This window comes from Mustela nivalis (genome assembly GCF_964662115.1).
Source record: "Mustela nivalis genome assembly, chromosome: 13".
In the NCBI taxonomy this organism is placed as follows: domain Eukaryota; kingdom Metazoa; phylum Chordata; class Mammalia; order Carnivora; family Mustelidae; genus Mustela; species Mustela nivalis.
The window spans coordinates 30127422-30149986 of NC_139032.1; the positions used below are offsets into that span (position 1 = coordinate 30127422).

Genomic DNA, 22565 nt, shown 5'->3' on the forward strand with positions numbered 1-22565 from the left:
GTTGGTTAAGCAGCTGCCTTCGGCTCAGGTCATGATCCCAGCGTCCTGGGATCGAGTCCCACATCGGGCTCCTTGCTCAGCAGGGAGCCTGCTTCTCCCTCTGCCTCTGCCTGCCATTCTGTCTGCCTGTGCTCGCTCAATCCCTCTCTCTCTCTGATAAATAAATAAAATCTTTAAAAAAAATAAAATTAAGATTTCAAAACTCATTCAAACTTAAAAAAAAGATTTTATTATTTATTTATTTATTATTTATTATTATTATTATTTGACAGACAGAGATCACAAGTAGCAGAGAGGCAGACAGAGAGAGAGGAAGGGAAGCAGGCTACCTGCTGAGCAGAGAGCCCAATGTGGGGCTCAATCCCAGGACCCTGGGATCATGACCTGAGCTGAAGGCAGTGGCTTTAACCCACTGAGCCACCCAGGCACCCCAAAACTCATTCAAACTTAAAGTTCTTCCTCTACCAGGGTTCATATCTGCTACAGGTGAGTTGTGTGCAGTGAAAAAAGTAGGAATGACTGCTTCTTTTAAAAAAATTAAGCCTCTGCCTTCCTCTCCCACTTACTAGGCTGCTTCTAACTTTTCCAGGATTAATCTTGGGAAAAGGAGATAAAGTAAGGAACTGGAAAGGTCTTATTTAACTGTAATGAAGTTGCAAAGGCTCTCCTTAAATATCTTTCTCTCACAGGGTGCTTTCCTGTGGTCTTCAGTCAGTACTTTACTCCTAGGCATCCAGCTATCCAGGTCCCTGATTAGGGTCATCTTGAAATGGCTGCTGGCTTCCTCTCACCTAACATCTACATCTCCTCCAAGATAAAGTGCATCCTTTTGTCATCCTTTGTAAGGTGGTCCCCAATGCATCAACTTGTCTTACTCAACTTCAGAGCAGTTAGCCAGCCACAGTATTTGTCCTTCAGATTTCTAAGGTTTGAGGCAAATGGACCATGATGTCCCACAAATTCCAAGGGTTGCATATTAAACTTTCCAAGTGATCCTTCTAAAGCCTCTTATTTGTCTAGAAGTGTGGGATTTAGCACTACAATAGCTTTATCAGTCTCTTCTTCTAATCTCCCATCCCCAGTCCTCTAATCCTGCTCATTCCACCCTTTTTATCCTCCAGGTAGATGAGTTAGGAAACTAAAATCTATGTTGGTGATTTCCTTTGAAAATATTATATGGAAGACTCTTACATTAAAACACGAGGTTTGTCATTTTAGGACTGCAAGCTGAAAGAGCCTAAAAACACATTTTTAACTCTGCTTCACAATTATTTTCTAATTTCCATCATGATTTCTTAAACTCTGACCCCTAAGTTATTTAGAAGTGTTTCTAAATTTACAATTATATAATCTTTCATTTTATTTTTTTTAAATTATTTATTTATTTATTTATTTGACAGAGATCACAAGTAGGCAGAGAGACAGGCAGAGAGAGAGAGAGTGGAGGAAGCAGGCTTCCTGCTGAGCAGAGAGACTGATGTGGGGCTCGACCCCAGGACCCTGGGATCATGACCTGGGCCGTAGGCAGAGGCTTTTAACCCACTGAGCCACCCAGGTGCCCCAAAAATCTTTTAAAAATAATTTTAAATGTTGACTTCTAACTTAATTCATGGTATCAGAGAACATCATCTGTATGAATCAGATTGCTGGATAGCTGTTGAGAATTGCTTTATGACATAGATCATGGTCAATTTTTTTAATGTTCCCTATGTACTTGTGAAGATGTTTATTCTCCAACAATGGAATGGAGTAGTCTACATATGTCTACTAGATCAAGACTGCTAATTGTGTGGCTCAATTCCACTTTTCTTCTTAGTCTTACAATTACTGTGAAGAATATTAAAAATTCCTACCATGTTTATGGACTTATCATTTACCCCTTGAAATTCTGACAACTTTCATATATCTATTTGGGACTTACTAGTGGTGTTAGAACACTTTTTACCTCCCTGGCAACCTAAGACTTTTATCATTTATGTGGTTAATTTCTTTACACTTACTGCATTTTACATTAAAGCTTGTTTTGTCTGATGTTAATATTCTTAGCATTTTTATTAAGAACTTACACATTCCTTTAATATTCCATTTACATATACTCTGACACTTAATGAGAATACTTTGCTTAGTAAAGGTTATCTCTGCTCTTCTCTTTCCAACAGAAATATCTCAAATACCTTAAAGTCTTTCACATTTTTAACTTATTTCTGTCCAGTGTTTTAATTGCCCTTTATTTTTTTTATTCCTGAATTACATCATTGTTGTTAAAGTTTTATACAATGATTATTTTTTCATTTTTTAAGGCTTAATCATTCTTACATTTCACTTTTTTTTCCTAGTTCAAAATCCTTAAAAACATCTTGTGAACCTTGTTTTTAGATTTGTCTGAAATATTCTTATTTTGCTCTTATTATAGTTCAGCTGATTATACAATTTTAGGTTGGTAGCTATTTTCTCTGATAGTTATTTTCTTTGCACTTGGAAGTTACTATCCAAGTTCTTCTGACTTTCTTGTTACTATTAACCATTATCAGTTCTTTTACCAGTTAAATTGTTATTCTATTCTACATAGGTAATCTGTCTTAGAAAATGGCTGCTTTCAAGATTCTTTGTTGCTTCTGTAATTTTACTTCAACATGTCTAAATACTGATATATATTATTATATATTGCTATTATTTTAAATGAATTTATTATTTTTTATTATTTTTTATTTTTTGTATTATACTTAATTCATTATGATTTCTGAATCTGAGATTTCAGGTATCATTTCTTTCAACATTTTTACCCTCAGTGTCTCTATTCATTATTTCTGGAAATTCAATTCTACCCTTCATTTCTTTTAACCTTTCTTTTATATTTTCCATCCACTTGACTTTCTGCTCTCATTTGGAGTCATTTCTTTAGATCGTTCAGTTTATGAATTCTCTGTTAGGGTGTATTTAATCTGCTGTTTAACTTACCATAGAGCTTTTAATTTCAATAATTAAGGTTTTCTTTTCCAGAAGTTCTGGTTCTTGTAACAAATCTATTTGCTGTTTTCTGACAGTGTCTTTCTTTCTTATATTTTCAGTTCCACTTTAAAAAAAATCAGCAAATATTAAACCACACACAAACACTTTTATCTTATACTTCTGTTAACAGAAATCACTAAGAGTCTATTTCTGTTGCATGTTTTCCCTGCTTGCTTTTGTTCACGGTGGCTTGTATTAAGCAATTTTTTTTTTCTTTTTACAGTTTGGGAATTATGAATTGTTTGGGATTTGTTTCTGGAAACTTTGGGGAATCTTTGTTTTAACATGTTTTTCCTTTAGAGATGAGCTTGCTTCCTTCTTCCAACCTGGATGCAATTAATGTGACACTACATTATGTTATTATCTTGGCTTGGGGTTTCCCAGATCATACACTGTGAACTCAAATCCTAAATCCATTTGAGGATATGGTAGTGGTTTCAAAATATTAAAGGAAATTGACACATATACATACATACACACAGGCACAACCCTGTCCAAAGAGCCCAAGCCACACCAGACAAAGTCTCTCTTCTTCATCCTCCCCCTTTTCTGCTTTCCAGATTTTTATCTACCCAGTAATTTCACTGAGGGTGTTGCCTTTCAGGATTTCTGATTTCAGATGAGGGTCTCAGTTCCAATTTGTGACCATGTAAGAGCTTAATACCATGTCTTCTGTCCCCATAAGACAGACAAAACTCAGACCTTTCTGTAACTGAGATAGACAAATACTTCCAGTACAGTAGTAGAAGGTTAGTAAGCTATTTTTCAGTTTTCTCCTTATTTTTGGCCTGTGAGTATTTTAACTTTTTTTTCTTTCTTTCTTTCTTTCTTTTTTTTTTTTTTTTGCTTAGTGATACATTTTGGATATTTTTATAATAGCATTTCAACCTGCAGATCTTGGTGTCTTGTTGCAGGATTTTTAGGCTTATATGAAATGAGATGAAATATTACAAGAAGTAGAATCATAGGTTTTAATTTTTCAAATTTAAAAATATATTCTATGAAATAATATTTTTATACATCTATCACATTGGACTGAGGATGAGAAATCGTATTCTAATCCTGGTTTTGTTATTTTCTATTTGTGATCTTGGGAAAATAAGCTAACATTTCTCAAACTATCTTAATTATCTTTAGAGCATTGGTTGAGGACCTCTGAGATTTCTTCAGGTTTTAATGTTCAGTGAGTCTGTGAAGTAAAAATAGCATTGATGAAGGTTCAAGATGTAATAATCACGCAGTCCTAGCACTAAACTGCCATTCACTATGTATCTTTCACTACACTTGGCTCAAGCTTTTGTTGACCCTTTTTGGTTTGTTTTTTAACTGTAGAAAACACACACACACATACACACACACACACCTTCTTAATTATTTTTAAGTGTACAGTTCAGAAATGTTAAATATATTCATACTGTTGAATAATGCTGCCTTTTAAACTATAGATTGATAAAGGACACATCTATTTCTACCATGTCCACCTTGCTCTTACTCATCTATTCTTCCTTTCTTTCCCTTGACACAGTCGCTGGTACCTTTTATCAAGGGAGAAATGCTACAACCTAAAATTATCTAACTAAGAAGTTTTCAAGTTCAAAGTTTTCATATTGCTATGATCTGAATGTTCGTGTCCTCTCAAAATTAATATGCTGAAATCCTAGTGCCCAAAGTGATGACATACACACATGTGGAGCCCTCATGAACAGAATTAGTGTTCTTAAAGCCATACCACAGAGTTCTCTAGTCCCTTGCACTGTATGAGGACACATCAAGAAGGTGCCAGCTATAAATCAGGAAGAGGGGTCTCACCAGAACACAACCATGCTGATGCCTTGATCTTGGATTTCCCAGCCCCCAGAACTATGAGAAAGATTACTGTTGTTTATAAATTACCCCAGTCTGTGGTATTATTATAGAAGCCCAAATGAACTGAAATACATACCTATTTTTTTTTCTTGAGCTTTCCTGCTGAATTAACACACAACTTTGGAGGTCTATGAACCACATATAGATATATATTCGATTTTTACAGTGCATACACAAAAAAATTTCTTTGGTAAAATATAAGAATCATTTTTTTCAAGGGTCTCTTTGATATTTAAGTAATAGTCTTTGAAATGTCTATGTTATCATCCTCTGTGTTTCTTGTCTTTTGTAGTTTTAATAATTTAATTTTGCTAGCTTCTCCTTTGTGAATGGTTTTGCACATGTTCTAGTTATCCAAGATCATTTATATTGACTTTAGGAATTCCCAAATATTTTGCAAGATTTCCAATTTCACTTTGCAGTGACTAGCATTACAGTATTAGCACATCAGCACCTAGACAAGGATGTCCTTGCAATAGCCTTAGACAAAAGATACTGTTAAGTGGGGGGAAGGAATGTTTAAGGATATCTAGTTTTGTGAGGCATCTAATTCACTAAAACATATTTTTATGTCATGATTTTTTCTGCTTCACTATGCATCATAAACATGGTGGTGAGGTTAATTAATACTCAGAAACTGAGGCTTCCTTCTCCTCTGTTAGTCATAAGAGTATTCCTTCAAGCAGATGACCTCTTTCATTTAAATAAAATTTACTTCTGATTTTGTTTTATCACTTCTATTTAGATGTCAGCCCTTAAAGATCAAGGTCTTGGGGTGCCTGGGTGGTTCAGTCAGTTAAGCATCTGCTTTAGGCGCAGGTCATGATTCCAGGTTCTGGGATCAAGCCTGTGCCAGGTTCCCTGCTAAGTGGCGAGGCTGCTTCTTCCTCTCCCTCTGTCCCCTATCTCAGGCTCTCTCTTAAACAAAAACAAAAACAAAAACCAACCAAACAAACAAAACTTTAAAAAAATAAAAATCAAGGTCTTAAATTAGACCTCTGGAAACATAAGACAATTACAGAACTAGTTATTTTAGTGTGTGTGGAGGGAAATAATCAAACCTTTCTGGTAGTTGTAAAAAAGTAAGCTTGGTTGAAATTTCCAACTGCCATTAATTTTGGAGACAATGTGAAATTACCACTAAAATTTGTGGTAATTTGTTACAGCAGCAATAGAAAACCAGTACAAGCTCGTTCAAACAATCCAGTTCAATGAAATATCCCACAGTATATGAAAACATTTCAACAAATGCAGATATATTTCATCAATTACAAGAAGCAGATTTTTTCCCCCTACATTAAAAAATTTCCTGTATCAGGATGCATTTTAAAAATCAGAAGTTGCAATTTATATAATGAGCAGTTTTTCCTTTTTTCAGTTGTACCTAAATAATATGCCTTACAATCTATGGTGTTTTAAGTTAGAATGTAGTCTAAAATCCTAATCTAAGTAATAATGTACTATCAACTAGCCAAAATATTAAAAAATGAAGCAATGGTTATATAGAATGCAACTCTCAAGTGGATGCATTCCATTGATAACAACAATAATAGCAATCCACATATTTCTTCCTACAACCAGGTACTGCTTTAGATGTTTTACTTAACCTATTTAATTCTTACAACACTTTTTAATGTCGGTTACTGTTACTTGCCTCTTTGTTGTCACGGTTGAGGACACTGAAGCAATGAGGTTAAATGACATAACCTCTCAACCATGTGTGAGGGCCAACATCTCACACATAGTGAGTGAATTGGATGTTTTTCTTAGATATGGATTTTCTACCTGTTGGTAAACAGAAACAAGTACTATTCTAGATGAAGGATTTTATGAAAACACACTGCTAATTGTTAGTTTCTCTCAAAGAATAGATACCTATTGGCAGCAAACAGACATAGTTTTCCTCATTTAGACCAGTTGGTAGGTTGAATAATAAGCCCCTAATCCTTGGAACCCATGAATATATTACTTTACCTGGCAAAAGGACTTTGCAGATATAATTGAGGGTACAGACCTTCAAATGGGAAGGTTATCCTGGATTATTCAAGTAGACCCAATCTGGTAAGATCAAAGAATCCTGCCCAGCTGCAATCTGAGGAAGATGTGACTATGGAAGTCTCAGAGAGAGGCAAGGCTGGCTTTGAAGACAGAAGGAAGGTGGCCATGAGCCAAGGAGTAGGTAGAAAGGCAAGGAAATGGATTCTGCTGGAGAGCCTTCAGAAAAGAATGTAGCCCAGCTGATTCCTTGGTTTTAGCCTAATGAAGCCCACGTAAGAATTCGGATTTACAGAACTGTGCGATAATAAATTTGTGTTATCCCTAATACTTTTGTGCTGTTCTAAGCCACTAAAATTTGTGGTAATTTGTTACAGCAGCAATAGGAAACCAGTACAAGCTCGTTCAAGCAATCCAGTTCAATGAAATATCCCACAGTATATGAAAACATTTCAACAAGTGCAGAAACCATTTTTGGATGAATCAACGTATGGGGTCTGGCGAAGTATTGGATAAGTGGTGTCTATTAAGTTGTGAGTAGTGTGTTGTTCTGATGATGCTTGAACAAAAACAGCCCGACCGCCTGCATAGTGTTTTCCCTAGTGTCACACAAACCACTGTTAACCGTAGATGGTACACGGAAAAACACTTTACATTTTCTTAGTATTTTTACCTTTACCTTCCATTTATGGCACGTATTGCTGGTTTGCACTCACAGGAGTCGTTTTTGAGTATATTTTAGTGTGTGGCCATTAAGTTTCCTCAGCTACCCGTGAGTGTCGTGAAGCGCTGGCTTCCGGGTGGGTGTCCCACCCCGCTGAGACAGCGCTCCAGGAGGGAGTCACTGGACTCAAGTTCCTGGGCAGGCGCTACACGAGGGACAAGAGAAGTACCAAATACATGCCAGCAGGCCGCGAGCGCGCCCACGATCTCCAGCTGTGAGTCAGCCCTTAAAAGACTGGCGCCGGTGCGAGCCCACGGGTATCCTCGTGCCTCCATCTTGTCTGCAATATCCGCACCAGGGAGGCCGGCGACATTAAACTTCGCGACATTTGCAAGTGCCGCGGACCTTTGTGTTACGGTTTCTGGGGCAAAGATGGCAGGAACACGACTCCGCCCATGTGAACCAGGATTTTGTTATCGCGAGATCGTAATGACAGTTCAGGCGGCCGATCTCGCGGGATTTTCCGAGACAGGGCTGAAAGTTGCAGGGAAGGTAGGGGTAGGGTCTGCTCTGAAAGAGAGGGTAAGGGGTCCGTCCATTTGCCGGCTTGCTTCTTCCCCTGGCGGATCGCCGGATGACTAGGTGAGCGCCGCCTTGCCAGTCTCCACAGCGCTCTCCAGCTCTGCCGCTGCCTGAGACGCCGCCGCCCTTCTCCCTGGATCCTCTCGGGCTCCATCTGTGTTCCCCTCGGCCGCTGGCGTCGCGCTTCAGGGGGGCGATGTACGCAGGGCTGCAGGAAGTGGCGTTGGCCTCAGTCTTCCCGCCCGCCTCGTCCTCCAGGTCCTCGGCCGCCTGTCGAGTGTCGTACGCAGCCAGGCTGCCTGGCCCCTCCCCCTGGCCAGATGGATCCCTCTGCCCCCAAGCCTCGCGAGGAAACCGCCGGCAAAGGTACCAGCTCGGTGCTCGCCTGTCAGCCCAGGCAGCAGTCTACTACGCTGGGTTGGACCCATTCCTGCCAGTTCCCTTGGGGTTGGGGTTTTACCTTGTGGGCTCTTCTGAATGACAGCTGGAGTCTGGCGCAAGTTCTTTGGGATTCAGTGTTGAGAACTTGGATTCTGGAGTCAGACTGGATCTAGTGCCGGCTCTGACAGTTACTTGCTGAGAAACTGGGCAGTTTCCTCATCTGTAAAACTGAGACCATTGTTGAGTTCTTGTGATTACGAAATGTGACGGTGAATGCAAAGCACTTATGTGACCCAGCTTCTGGTCCATATTAAGCCCTCACTAAATGTGCAGTATGTTTATTCTTTATCCTTCTATGCCCCAGTTCTTAGCGAATGGTAGAAGTTTGTTGTTACATAGGTGAGAAAAGGTTGAGATACTCAGTTCACATTATTTGATGGCACAAAGACCTTAACATATGATGTCCTGAATCAGGGCCTTACAGTCAACCTTTATTGGGTCCTCAAGACGGGGTTTAAGGAGTGTGTGGTTGTCTAACACAAGTCAAGTGGAATGCCTTCTTGCCCCCCAAATTAATAGCTTTCATTATTAAAAGTGATATAATAAAAATTCTCAGATATTGAGTGCTTGTTCAGTGCCCAGAAATATGCTGCTTATTTATCTCCATGCTTTCCTTTGAGGAAGGTATCCTTCTCATTAAATAGATGAAGAATTCAGAGCTAAAATTTAGAGAAGTTATGTAATAAGACTCAACTCTGAAGGCTAGGAATTGATGACACTCTAACTCAGGGATCATGAGTATAACTACCCACAGAAGGCTGGCAGGTGAAATAAGTAGTGAAGCTGCTGAGTGGAGATTGTAGTGGCTGTGGTGCTCAGACCTCAGTTAAAAGGAAGAGGGACTACTCAGTTCCCGGGACTTGTTTATTCCTGTGTGCATGGTACAGTAGTGTAGCTATAAGGTCAGATAGCTTGGTTCAAATCCTGAATCTGCCATTTGTAACCATGTGCAAGCTGGTTAACCTTTCTCTGTTTCACCATTTGTTTTGTTTTGTTTTTTAAAGATTTTATTTATTTGTTTATTTGACAGACAGGTCACAAGTAGGCAGAGAGGCAGGCAGAGAGAGAGGAAGGGAAGCAGGCTCCCCGCTGAGCAGAGAGAGCCCGACGTGGGACTCCATCCTAGGACCCTGAGATCATGACTGAGCCAAAGGCAGGGGCTTTAACCCACCGAGCCACCCAGGCCCCCTGTTTCACCATTTGTAAAATGGAACTAATAATATTACTTACATGAAGTCATGATGGCAAGGCTTACATGAAATAAAGCACATGCCTGGCACACATAAGTCTTCAGATATTAGCTCTATATAAATATTTGTTAGTCCTACAAGTATTTGAGTTTCAAACATTGTTCTAGGTGCCCAGGGTATAGTAGTGAACAAAGTAAGTCCCTGCTCTAGGGAGCTTAGTTGAGATAAACAGTAACAGATATTTCATATTTTTCTTTGAAAATGGAATTAATCAGGGTAAAGGAAGAGTGGCAGGGAGTGCTATTTTAGACTGAGTGGTCAGAGAAAACACCTCTGAGAAGATGCCATTGGAGCAGAGACCTGAATGAAGTGAAAAGATTAGTCATTTGGGTGTTTAGGGAGAGTGTTGATGGAAGGAATAGAAAACTCAGGGACCCTGAGGTGGGAGCATGCTTGCCATGGTTGACCAATAGCAAGGAAGCCAGTCTGGAATGAAGGAGGAAAGGAAGTGACGTTAAAGAGGACCTGCCATTCACCCCCATAGGAAATCCTCCCAATTTAAGATATTTGTTCTAGAATTCGATACAGAGAGATTCCAGCCTTTGCTCAAACTTAACGGAATCTCTTTAGTTCTAGAAATTATTCAAACTAAGGAACCAAACTAAGGAACCAAAATTTCCAGAGTTGTTGGGTGAAGCCCATAGGGCTTTTCCACATGCTGTGGAAGATCTTAGATCTTCTTCCCCTTTAAATTACGTTTCTTCAATACTTTTTTTCATAATACTCTGTTCTTATCTTCTGAAGCACTTATTACAATTTAGTGTTTGTGAACTTTTTAGTATCTGTCTCCCTCACTAGGTATCTAGGATCTGTGAGATAAATGATGTGTGTTTGTTAATAAATTCAGCACATTTATTGAGTGCCTATTGAGTGCTGATGCTCGGGATAAAACTTGAAAAATACAGACATTTTTCTGGAAAGGAAATTACTCTCTAGTGGGAAAGACAGATAAAAACAAATAAACATAGTCATTAAACATTGTGATATGAGTTATGGAGGCAGTAAAATACTGAGATATAGAATAAAAGGGTACCCTACTTTAAATAAGGTGAGAAGATGACATACAAACAGCTGAGAGAAGACTTGCTTAGCATGTTTGAGTACAGGGGAAAAGTGAGATTGAGTTGGAGAAGTAAGTATTGGCAGATCATTTTGGGACTTAAAGGCTATAGTAAGGAGTTTGTACTTTATTTTTTATGCAATGATAACCGTTGAAAAGTTTTACATTAAAGATTTACTAGTAATTAAAAAAAATTTTTTAAGATTTATTTATTTTAAAGAGAGAGCAGGCAGGCAGGGGGAGGGGTAGAGAGAGGGGAAGAGAATCCTCAAGCACATAACCCACTGAGCATGGAGCCTGATGCAAGGCTGGATCCCAGGACCCAGAGATCATGACCTGAGCAGAAATCAGAGTCGGATGCATAACTGACTGAGCCGCATAGGTGCCCAATAATTTATATTTTGAAATAGTATTGCTGCTATGTGTAAAATGGATTGTAGGGATGGCAGCAGAGAGAATGGTTTCTTATAGTGGTAATTTAGGAGAAAGCCATAGGTGGTATACTTTAGGGCAGAGAACAGCAAACTATGGGCCAGGGCCAAATTCAGCCTGATACTTATTGTAGGTAAAGTTTTATTGGAACACATCCATGCCATTTGTTTATGTGTTCTCTGTCCCCTTCTCTTGTGTTACAAGGGTAAGAGACTGTATAGCCTGAAAAACTAAAATAATAAATAGCTAAAGTCTGACTCTTTGCAGAAAAAGTTGCCAACAGTTGTTTTGGAAAGGTGGTAGCATAATGGAGGGAGAATGAGCAGGACTTTCTGATTGGATTGGATATAGGGAGGAATATAAAACGAGGAATAAGGGCTGGCTAAAGGTTTTCTATCGTGAAAAGTTGGCTAGATGATGACGCCATTTAATGAGATTTGGAAAGACTAGTTCTGAGCAAGGTTTAATCATGATCATTTTTACTTTTTTTTTTTCATTTTATACCTATTGTGGTACATACAGTATTTGGTAGGTAAAAACATATATGTTGAATAACAACACATTAATGACTTCAGTGTTTAAAAATTGGAAGGCATTTTCTGGATAGGCAAACAAAATATGTGAAACAGAAATAATGTATTAGGAATTGCTATAAGGGTTAATTCAGGTCCTAAGGCTCAAATGGTACAGTTATGAAAATAGGGCCCAATGATCTGTTATCCCTACAGTGGATCAAGGTTTTAGTTTCTTGTTAAAACTATGTCTTTTAGAGTTGTGTGACAGTTCTTGAACAGTTTGGATCCAATTAGCAATAATCGCGCCTCAGATAAACCTCATTGACTACGATACTGCCACTGCGCAAAGCTAACAGTTTGTATCCAAAGATTAGAGTAGGAGAATAGATTTTTCTTGGTGTACTTCTAATTGTTATGCAAAATAACCTTACCAAAGTTAGTGGGAATAATGGTTTTACTTTTGAGGCACAACTGCTGAGAAACAGCATAATGAGTTATTTGTGCTTAAGACAGTATAGATACACTAGTCATATTATAATCTCAAATGTTATAAAAACCTAATGAGGAATCATCGGAAAGATCCTAAGAAACTACCAGTGGTCACCTGATCTCAATAAGAAATATGTGAGAAAAATAATTCCTAGTATTCTTATATCTGTAGCCATATAACTCCTCTGTAATTCTTGCTATATGAAATTCCATATAACAAATATTTTTATTTAATATCCTCTATTTGGTATCTTCTAATTATACTAATTGTATGCTATAAAGATACTCCCCTCCCTATTCGTAGTGCTATATTTTCTGAATAGAAAATAAAACAGATAGGGTGCCCAGCTGGCTCAGTGGGTTAAGCTTCTGCCTTCAGCTCAAGTCATGATCCCAGGGTCCTGGGATTCAGCCTTGCATCGGGCTCCCTGTTCAGTGGGGGGCCTGCTTGTCTCCATCCCTCTGCTGCTCCCCTGCTTGTGCTTTTTTGCTCTCACTGCCAAATAAATTTAAAAAATCTTAAAAAAATGAAAATAAAATAGAAAGCTATACAATTAAGCACTTAATAAATACATATAGAGAAAGGGGTCACACTTTTCAAATAATAGCATATTAGCAGAAAGAGATCTTGGAATTCATTTCTTTTTTTAAGAACTGCAACCCTTTAAAAACTGGAAGGGAGAAAAGCTATGACAGAGCTGACACACATTACTCTGTGGTTGAATTAGGGATTCCCTTGGTTAGTTGTATACAAATTCAAGAAGCAGTTTAGAAGCAGCAATACTAAAAAAAATTTTTTTCAAGTTAAAAAAAAATAGTAGCAGTATTGACAAGAAGGAACAGCTGTCTATAGAGAAAGGAAATAAAAGCAGACAGGAGAATCACAAAAGCATTGCTGTCTAGAGGATTTTACCTTACTCATTATCAAGTCCCATTTACTATTACTCTACCATATCATGAATAATATACATAATGTTCATGAATCATTATGACTATCTAAATTAGTAGTTCTCAGCTGTGGCTGTGAATCAGAATGGCCCTTTGAATTCAACAATATCCACCAAACAAAGTAATAAAACCAGATGCCTATGGCCCATAGCCACTGAACCACAATCAACAGAGATAGTGTCCAAGCATGAATGAGGAGATTATGACACACAGCCAGGGTGAGAACAACTGGAAGTAAATTATATATCCATTATTCTGCTTATTATAGGAGAACATCTGACAATATGTTTTAGGAGAATATCTATACATGTTATAATTTATCTTGTTTCAGTAATTTGGAAAGGGTATTCGTGTGAGATACATTTTTTTTTCCTCATTGCAGTGGATAAATGGGGGGTTACTTTATATGTTAGATTTGGAAATTTTATTATCTTCTTTATTATTACAGACATATGGCATCCAGGAGAAAGATGTCTTGCCCCTTCTCCAGATAATGGGACACTTTGTGAAGCAAGCGTAAAATCTGTCACAGTGGATGAAAATGGGAAGTCCTTTGCAATCATCTTATATTCAGATTTTCAAGAAAGAAAAGTACCTCTTAAAAAACTTCAAGAAATAAAATCTGTTAAAGATTGCTCCAGGAATTTTATATTTGATGATGAAGATTTGGAAAAACCTTATTTCCCCGACCGAAAATTTCCATCATCTGCTGTTGCTTTTCCATTATCTGAAGATGGGGACTCTATTCCTTATACTATTAATAGGTATTTGAGAGACTACCAAAGGGAAGGAGCCCAGTTTCTCTATGCACACTTCATTCAAAGAAAAGGATGTATTCTTGGTGATGACATGGGACTTGGAAAAACAGTACAGGTATTTCTTTTAATTACCTTACAATTAAAATTCATTAAAGTCATTTCATTATGTACATGAATGGATACCATATACAAATCTCTATTTGTATGCCCAATTCTTACAGTAGCTATTTTGTGTGTGTGTATGTGAATGTGTATGTGTGTTTTGCACCCACTGAACAGGAAAGTCCTCAAAATTAGGATGGTGTATAGTCATTATTTTATCCTCAGTACTTATTTAGTATCTGAAATATGTTATTCAGAATATTTTGGTATAACTTGGCTTGACTTTACCTTCAGTAATATTAGTAGTGAGATATCAGGTATATTTAAAGTAGTTTAACTTTGTTAGCAATACTGTATGGAAGGAAAGTATTCTGCCATTTGTTAAGCTACATAGGATGGTTCAATTGATTTCTTGTGGGCATTTTTGTGTATATTGTTTAGAATTTATCATATCAGAAGTTTCTTAATCTGGGAACCCTGAACCACTAGGAATTCTACTGACGGACTTCAGAGAGGTTTCCTATTTCCCTAAAATGTGTGCCAGAAGTCTTGAGAGAAGTACTAGTTATCTATTGCTGTATAAGAAATTACTCCAAACTTTAGCAGTTTACAACAGAATGCATTTATCATATTACAGTTTCTGTGGGTCAGGAATCCAGGTACAGATTAGCTGGGTTGTCTGGCTCAGGCTCTCACAAGGCAGCAGTCATCTCAAGGTTGGACTAGGGCGGATTCCCTTCCTGGCCACATGATTGTTGGCAAGATTCAGTTCCTTGTGGGATGTTAGACTGAGGCCTCAGTTTCTCATGAGCTATTTATTGTTGAAGGGCTCCCTTGGTTCCTTGCTGTAGGAGCCTCTTAATGGAGTTTCTTATAATATGGCAGCATACTTTCTCAGGGAGAGCAAGTGAGAGGGCAGGAGAGAGCACAAGTAAGAGAAAGCTCATGGTCTTTTGTAACCTAATCACAGAAGAGACAGCCCTTCACTTTTGCCATATTTGCTTCTTTAGAAGCAAGTTTCTAGGTTCAGCTCTTACTCAAAGGGGAAGATTAAACAGGGCTATGGATACCAACAGGTGGGGATTATTGGGAGCCCTGTCAGAAGGTGCTTATCACAAAGTTTTGTGATCTAAAAAGATTAGAGTTCAGAAACCAGACTTTATACTATACAGTCACTCTGGATTTTCAGGAGTATTTGTCTAGTTTCTGATTACCTTCTGTGTTTCCTTCATTATAATTGAATTTAAGCCATTTTATTCTTCATGACACCTCGATTGTTAGGGGAACACAAAGGTAAGTGAAAAACTAATTTTAACATTTAAAAATTGTCTAGGGCACCTGGGTGGCTCAGTGGGTTAAGGGTCACGCTCCTGGTTTCCGCTCAGGTCATGATCTCAGGGTTGGGAGATTGAATCCCACATCAGGGCTCCCTGCCCAGAGTTTGCTTCGGATTTTCTTTCTCCATCTCCTCCCCTGTCTACCCCTACCCCTGCTCACCGGTGTATGTGCTCTCACTCTCTCAAATAAATAAATAAAATCTTAAAAAAATAGTCAAGAAATGCAATTATGTATAGGCTCTGATGTAAAAATCTAGAGTGAAACTTAATCATTCAGTAATCATAGTCTATCACAATTAGCCATACTATTTGTCCCTTTAAGCCTAGGCAATGCACATAGTTCGAAGCTTGCACACTGAAGGTACTAAATAATTGTTTATGGAGTAAACAAATTTACTTTCTCAGGAGAATAGGTGGCAAGAATATAGAAAGGAGCCTTTAGGAAACTATCATCTGTGAATAAGGTATATGGATGAATACGAGAGGAAAATAAACAACTATCTATAACTATAAATAACTAATATGACTATCTTTCCATATAATTTTATTGTTTTTGCCTATGCTAGAATGTCTTCCCACCAATGCCTGCTAATCTGCAAAATCAGAAACATCAGGGTGCTACAAAAAGTGACCTTTTTGAGAACTAGTTGGGAGTCTCCTCCCATCAAAACTACCAAATAAAATTCAAATTCTTATGCATGTTTTAGGCTCAAATATAGCTTTCATCTCTGAAGTCCATGTTATAAAGCTATTCCCTTTGTTTTATGTTGTATTTTTTAAAGTGATATTACTGCACAATTTTATATTACCTGACACACTGAAATCCTTGGGACACTTTCAGTTGTGTTATGAATGTGCTTTGAAAGTCCTGAGAGCTTATCTTCTGAAGGTTAGGACATAGTTTCCACACTAGTTTTGATACTTGGCTGGATTTTTCTGATCCTTGGGGACCTACATCTCTAGTTATTATTCTTATAGCTCAGAGAATAAGTTCTACATAAATAGGGGGTTTGGGAGATCCATTTAAGGTAGAACTTCTATAAATACAGTGACAAGCCAATTAAGGAAATGTGGATAATATTTAATAAGTTTAATAGAATTTCAAATACAGTAGAATTAGGTAAAAATGATCTATGAAAATTTACTTTTGGCATTAATTACCATTGGCATTTACCATTTGGATTGCATATAGTCTTTTTTTTAAAGATTTTTTTTTATACTTTTTAAAAAATTTTTTTATTTTATATAAACATATATTTTTATCCCCAGGGGCACAGGTCTGTGAATCACCAGGTTTACACACTTCACAGCACTCACCAAAGCACATACCCTCCACAATGTCCATAACCCCACCCCCCTTCTCCCAACCCCCCTCCCTTCAGCAACCCTCAGTTTGTTTTGTGAGATTAAGAGTCACTTATGGTTTGTCTCCCTCGCAATCCCATCTTGTTTCATTTATTCGTCTCCTACCTCCTTAACCCCCATGTTGCATCACCACTTCCTCATATCAGGGAGATCATATGATAGTTATCTTTCTCTGCTTGACTTATTTCGCTAAGCATGATACGCTCTAGTTCCATCCATGTTGTCACAAATGGCAAGATTTCAATTCTTTTGATGGCTGCATAGTATTCCATTGTGTATATATACCACATCTTCTTGATCCATTCATTTGTTGATGGACATCTAGGTTCTTTCCATAGTTTGGCTATTGTGGACGTTGCTGCTTTAAACATTCGGGTGCACGTGCCCCTTTGGATCACTAAGTTTGTATCTTTAGGGTAAATACCCAGTAGTGCAATTGCTGGGTCATAGGGCAGTTCTATTTTCAACATTTTGAGGAACCTCCATGCGGTTTTCCGGAGTGGTTGCACCAGCTTGCATTCCCACCAACAGTGGAGGAGGGTTCCCCTTTCTCCACATCCTCGCCAGCATCTGTCATTTCCTGACTTGTTGATTTTAGCCATTCTGGCTGGTGTGAGGTGATATCTCATTGTGGTTTTGATTTGTATTTCCCTGATGCCGAGTGATATGGAGCATTTTTTCATGTGTCTGTTGGCCATCTGGATGTCTTCTTTGCAGAAATGTCTGTTCATGTCCTCTGCCCATTTCTTGATTGGATTATTTGTTCCTTGGGTGTTGAGTTTGCTAAGTTCTTTATAGATTCTGGACACTAGTCCTTTATCTGATATGTCGTTTGCAAATATCTTCTCCCATTCTGTCAGTTGTCTTTTGATTTTGTTAATTGTTTCCTTTGCTGTGCAAAAGCTTTTGATCCTGATGAAATCCCAATAGTTCATTTTTGCCCTTGCTTCCTTGTCTTTGGCGATGTTCCTAGGAAGATGTTGCTGCAGCTGAGGTCAAAGAGGTTGCTGCCTGTGTTCTCCTCAAGGATTTTGATGGATTCCTTTCTCACATTGAGGTCTTTCATCCATTTTGAATCTATTATTGTGTGTGGTGTAAGGAAATGGTCCAATTTCATTTTTCTGCATGTGGCTGTCCAATTTTCCCAACACCATTTATTGAAGAGGCTGTCTTTTTTCTATTGGACTTTCTTTCCTGCTTGGTCAAAGATTAGTTGACCATAGAGTTGAGGGTCTATTTCTGGGCTCTCTATTCTGTTCCATTGATCTATGTGTCTGTTTTTATGCCAGTACCATGCTGTCTTGATGACAGCTTTGTAATAGAGCTTGAAGTCCGGAATTGTGATGCCACCAACTTTGGCTTTCTTTTTCAATATCCCTTTGGCTATTCGAGGTCTTTTCTGGTTCCATATAAATTTTAGAATTATTTGTTCCATTTCTTTGAAAAAGATGGATGGTACTTTGATAGGAATTGCATTAAATGTGTAGATTGCTTTCGGTAGCATAGACATTTTCACAATATTTATTCTTCCAATCCAGGAGCATGGAGCATTTTTCCATTTCTTTGTGTCTTCCTCAATTTCTTTCATGAGTACTTTATAGTTTTCTGAGTATAGATTCTGTGCCTCTTTGGTTAGGTTTATTCCTAGGTATCTTATGGTTTTGGGTGCAATTGTAAATGGGATTGACTCCTTAATTTCTCTTTCTTCTGTCTTGTTGTTGGTGTAGAGAAATGCAACTGATTTCTGTGCATTGATTTTATATCCTGACACTTTACTGAATTCCTGTACAAGTTCTAGCAGTTTTGGAGTGGAGTCTTTTGGGTTTTCCACATATAGTATCATATCATCTGCGAAGAGTGATGATTTGACTTCTTCTTTGCCGATTTGGATGCCTTTAATTTCCTTTTGTTGTCTGATTGCTGAGGCTAGGACTTCTAGTACTATGTTGAATAGCAGTGGTGATAACGGACATCCCTGCCGTGTTCCTGACCTTAGCGGAAAAGCTTTCAGTTTTTCTCCATTGAGAATGATATTTGCGGCGGGTTTTTCATAAATGGCTTTGCTAATATTGAGGTATTGCTCTCTGTCCCTACACTTTGAAGAGTTTTGATCAGGAAGGGATGCTGTACTTTGTCAAATGCTTTTTCAGCATCTCTTGAGAGTATCATATGGTTCTTGTTCTTTCTTTTATTGATGTGTTGTATCACATTGATTGATTTGCAGATGTTGAACCAATCTTGCAGCCCTGGAATAAATCCCACTTGGTCGTGGTGAATAACCCTTTTAATGTACTGTTGAATCCTATTGGCTAGTATTTTGGTGAGAATTTTCGTATCTGTGTTCATCAAGGATATTGGTCGATAGCTCTCTTTTTTGATGGGATCCTTGTCTGGTTTTGGGATCAAGTGATGCTGGCCTCATAAAATGAGTTTGGAAGTTTTCCTTCCATTTCTATTTTTTGGAACAGTTTCAGGAGAATAGGAATTAGTTCTTCTTTAAATGTTTGGTAGAATTCCCCCGGGAAGCCGTCTGGCCCTGGGCTTTTGTTTGTTTGGAGATTTTTAATGACTGTTTCAATCTCCTTACTGGTTATGGGTCTGTTCAGGCTTTCTATTTCTTCCTGGTTCAGTTGTGGTATTTTATATGTTTCTAGGAATGCATCCATTTCTTCCAGATTGTCAAATTTGTTGGCGTAGAGTTGCTCATAGTATGTTCTTATAATAGTTTGTATTTCTTTGGTGTTAGTTGTGATCTCTCCTCTTTCATTCATGATTTTATTTATTTGGGTCCTTTCTCTTTTCTTTTTGATAAGTCGGGCCAGGGGTTTATCAATTTTATTAATTCTTTCAAAGAACCAGCTCCTAGTTTCGTTGATTTGTTCTATTGTTTTTTTGGTTTCTATTTCATTGATTTCTGCTCTGATCTTTGTGATTTCTCTTCTCCTGCTGGGTTTAGGGTTTCTTTCTTGTTATTTCTCTAGCTCCTTGAGGTGTAGGGTTAGTTTGTGTACCTGAGACCTTTCTTGTTTCTTGAGAAAGGCTTGTACCGCTATATATTTTCCTCTCAGGACTGCCTTTGTTGTGTCCGACAGATTTTGAACTGTTGTATTTTCATTATCATTTGTTTCCATGATTTTTTTCAATTCTTCTTTAATTTCCCGGTTGACCCATTCATTCTTTAGAAGGATGCTGTTTAGTCTCCATGTATTTGGGTTCTTTCCAAATTTCCTCTTGTTGTTGAGTTCTAGCTTCAGAGCATTGTAGTCTGAAAATATCCAGGGAGTGATCCCAATCTTTTGATACCGATTGAGTCCTGATTTAGAGCTGTTTTGGTGTTTGCAAATTCTTTCAGTTTTTGTTTGTCCTGGAAGCTTTTTATCTCTCCTTATATTTTCAATGATAGCCTAGCTGCATATAGTATTCTTGGCTGCATGTTTTTCTCATTTAGTGCTCTGAAAATATCATGCCAGCTCTTTCTGGCCTGCCAGGTCTCTGTGGATCGATTCTGGACAATGTTCCATGTGCACTAGAGAAGAATGTGTATTCTGTTGCTTTGGGTTGAAATGTTCTGAATATATCTGTGATGTCCATCAGGTCCAGTGTGTAGTTTAAGGCCTTTATTTCCTTGCTGATCTTTTGCTTGGATGATCTGTCCATTTCAGTGAGGGGAGTGTTAAAGTCCCCTATTATTATTGTATTATTGTTGATGTGTCTCTTTGATTTTGTTATTAATTGGTTTATATAGTTGGCTGCTTCCACGTTAGGGGCATAGATATTTAAAATTGTTAGATCTTCTTGTTGGACAGATCCTTTGAGTATGATATAGTGTCCTTCCTCATCTCTTATTATAGTCTTTGGCTTAAAATCTAATTGATCTTATATAAGGATTGCCACTCCTGTTTTCTTCTGATGTCCATTAGCATGTAAATTCTTTTCCACCCCCTCACTTTATATCTGGAGGTGTCTTCGGGCTTAAAATGAGTTTCTTGGAGGCAGCATATAGATGGGTTTTGTTTTTTTATCCATTCTGATACCCTGTGTCTTTTGATTGGGGCATTTAGTCCATTAACATTCAGGGTAACTATTGAGAGATATGAATTTAGTGCCATTGTATTGCCTGTATTGCTTAGAGGACCCCTTTCAATATTTCCTGTAGAGCTGGTTTGGTGTTTGCAAATTCTTTATGTTTTTGTTTGTCCTGGAAGCTTTTAATCTCTCCTTCTATTTTCAATGATAGCCTAGCTGCATATAGTATCCTTGGCTGCATGTTTTTCTCATTTAGTGCTCTGAAAATATCATGCCAGCTCTTTCTGGCCTGCCAGGTCTCTGTGGATAAGTCAGATGCCAATCTAATATTTTTACCATTGTATGTTACAGACTTCTTTTCCTGGGCTGCTTTCAGGGTTTTCTCTTTGTCACTAAGACTTGTAAATTTTACTATTAGGTGATGGGTTGTTTGCCTATTCTTATTGATTTTGAGGGGCGTTCTCTGAACCTCCTGAATTTTGATGCTTGTTCCCTTTGCCATATTGGGGACATTCTCCCCAATAATTCTCTCCAGTATAACTTCTACTCTCCTCTCTTTTTCTTCTTCCGGAATCCCAGGTATTCTAATGTTGTTTCATCTTATGGTGTCACTTATCTCTCGAATTCTCCCCTCGTGGTCCAGTAGCTGTTTGTCCCACTTTTGCTCAGCTTCTTTATTCTCTGTCATTTGGTCTTCTATATCACTAATTCTTTCTTCTGCCTCATTTATCCTAGCAGTGAGGGCCTCCATTTTTGATTGCACCTCATTAATAGCTTTTTTTATTTCAGCTTGGTTAGATTTTAGTTCTTTTATTTCTCCAGATAGGGCTTTTATATCTTCCGAGAGGGTTTCTCTAATATCTTCCATCCCTTTTTTGAGCCCGGCTAGCACCTTGAGAATTGTCATTTTGAACTCTAGATCTGAAATATTACCAATGTCTGTATTGATTAGGTCCCTAGCCTTCGGTACTGCCTCTTGTTTTTTTTTGTTTTTTTTTTGTGGTGAATTTTTCTGCCTTGTCATTTTGTCCAGATAAGTGTATATGAAGGAGCTAGTAAAATACTAAAAGGGTGGCAAGAACCCCAGGAAAATATGCTTTAACCAAATCAGAAGAGATCCCAAATCTTGAGGGGGGAGAAAGGGGATAAAAAGAGGTTCAAAAAGAAAGAAAGAAAAAAAAGGAAAAAAAATAAAAGAAAAGAATTAAAAAAAGAAAATGAATAAAGAAAAATATAAAAAAGAAAAAATATATATATTAGATAAGCTAGTTAAAAAATGTTAAAAAAGAAAAGGGTAAAAGTTAAAAAAAATTTTAGCAGAGGAAGAGAAAAAAAAATGAAAATGAAAAAAATTAAATTAACTGCAAGACCAAAAAAATCACAGGGAGAAAGCCATGAGTTCCGTGCTTTGCTTTCTCCTCCTCTGGAATTCTGCTGCTCTCCTTGGTTTGAAACCGCACTCCTTGGTAGGTGAACTTGGTCTTGGCTGGATTTCTTGTTGTTCTTCTGGGAGAGGGGCCTCGTGTAGTGATTCTCAAGTGTCTTTGCCCCAGGCAGAGTTGTACAGTCCTTACCAGGGACCGGGCTGAGTAATCTGCTTGGGTTTGCGTTCAGAAGCTTTTGTTCCCTGAGCGCTTTCCGTAGAGTTCCGGAGGACGGGAATACAAATGGCGGCCTCCTGGTCTCTGGCCCGGGGAAGCGGAGAGCCCGGGGCCCCATTCCTCAG

At 38.0% G+C, this 22565-nt stretch overlaps 1 protein-coding gene across 2 annotated transcripts in view; it reads left to right on the forward strand.

Moving 5' to 3' along the window:
• Positions 1-4361: 4361 nt before the first annotated feature.
• The window catches only part of ERCC6L2 (ERCC excision repair 6 like 2), a 153701-nt gene continuing 135497 nt past the window's right edge, over positions 4362-22565 (forward strand). The window contains exons 1-2 of one of the 2 annotated variants that reach the window (XR_014302375.1): positions 4362-8482; positions 13700-14124. Coding sequence is in view for 1 of the 2 variants with exons in the window: in XM_082697236.1 (XP_082553362.1) it covers positions 8437-8482; positions 13700-14124 (471 nt within the window). In the remaining variant the exon portion in view is untranslated. The remainder of the gene's footprint in view (positions 8483-13699; positions 14125-22565) is intronic. The other variant, XM_082697236.1, reaches the window with a different exon arrangement.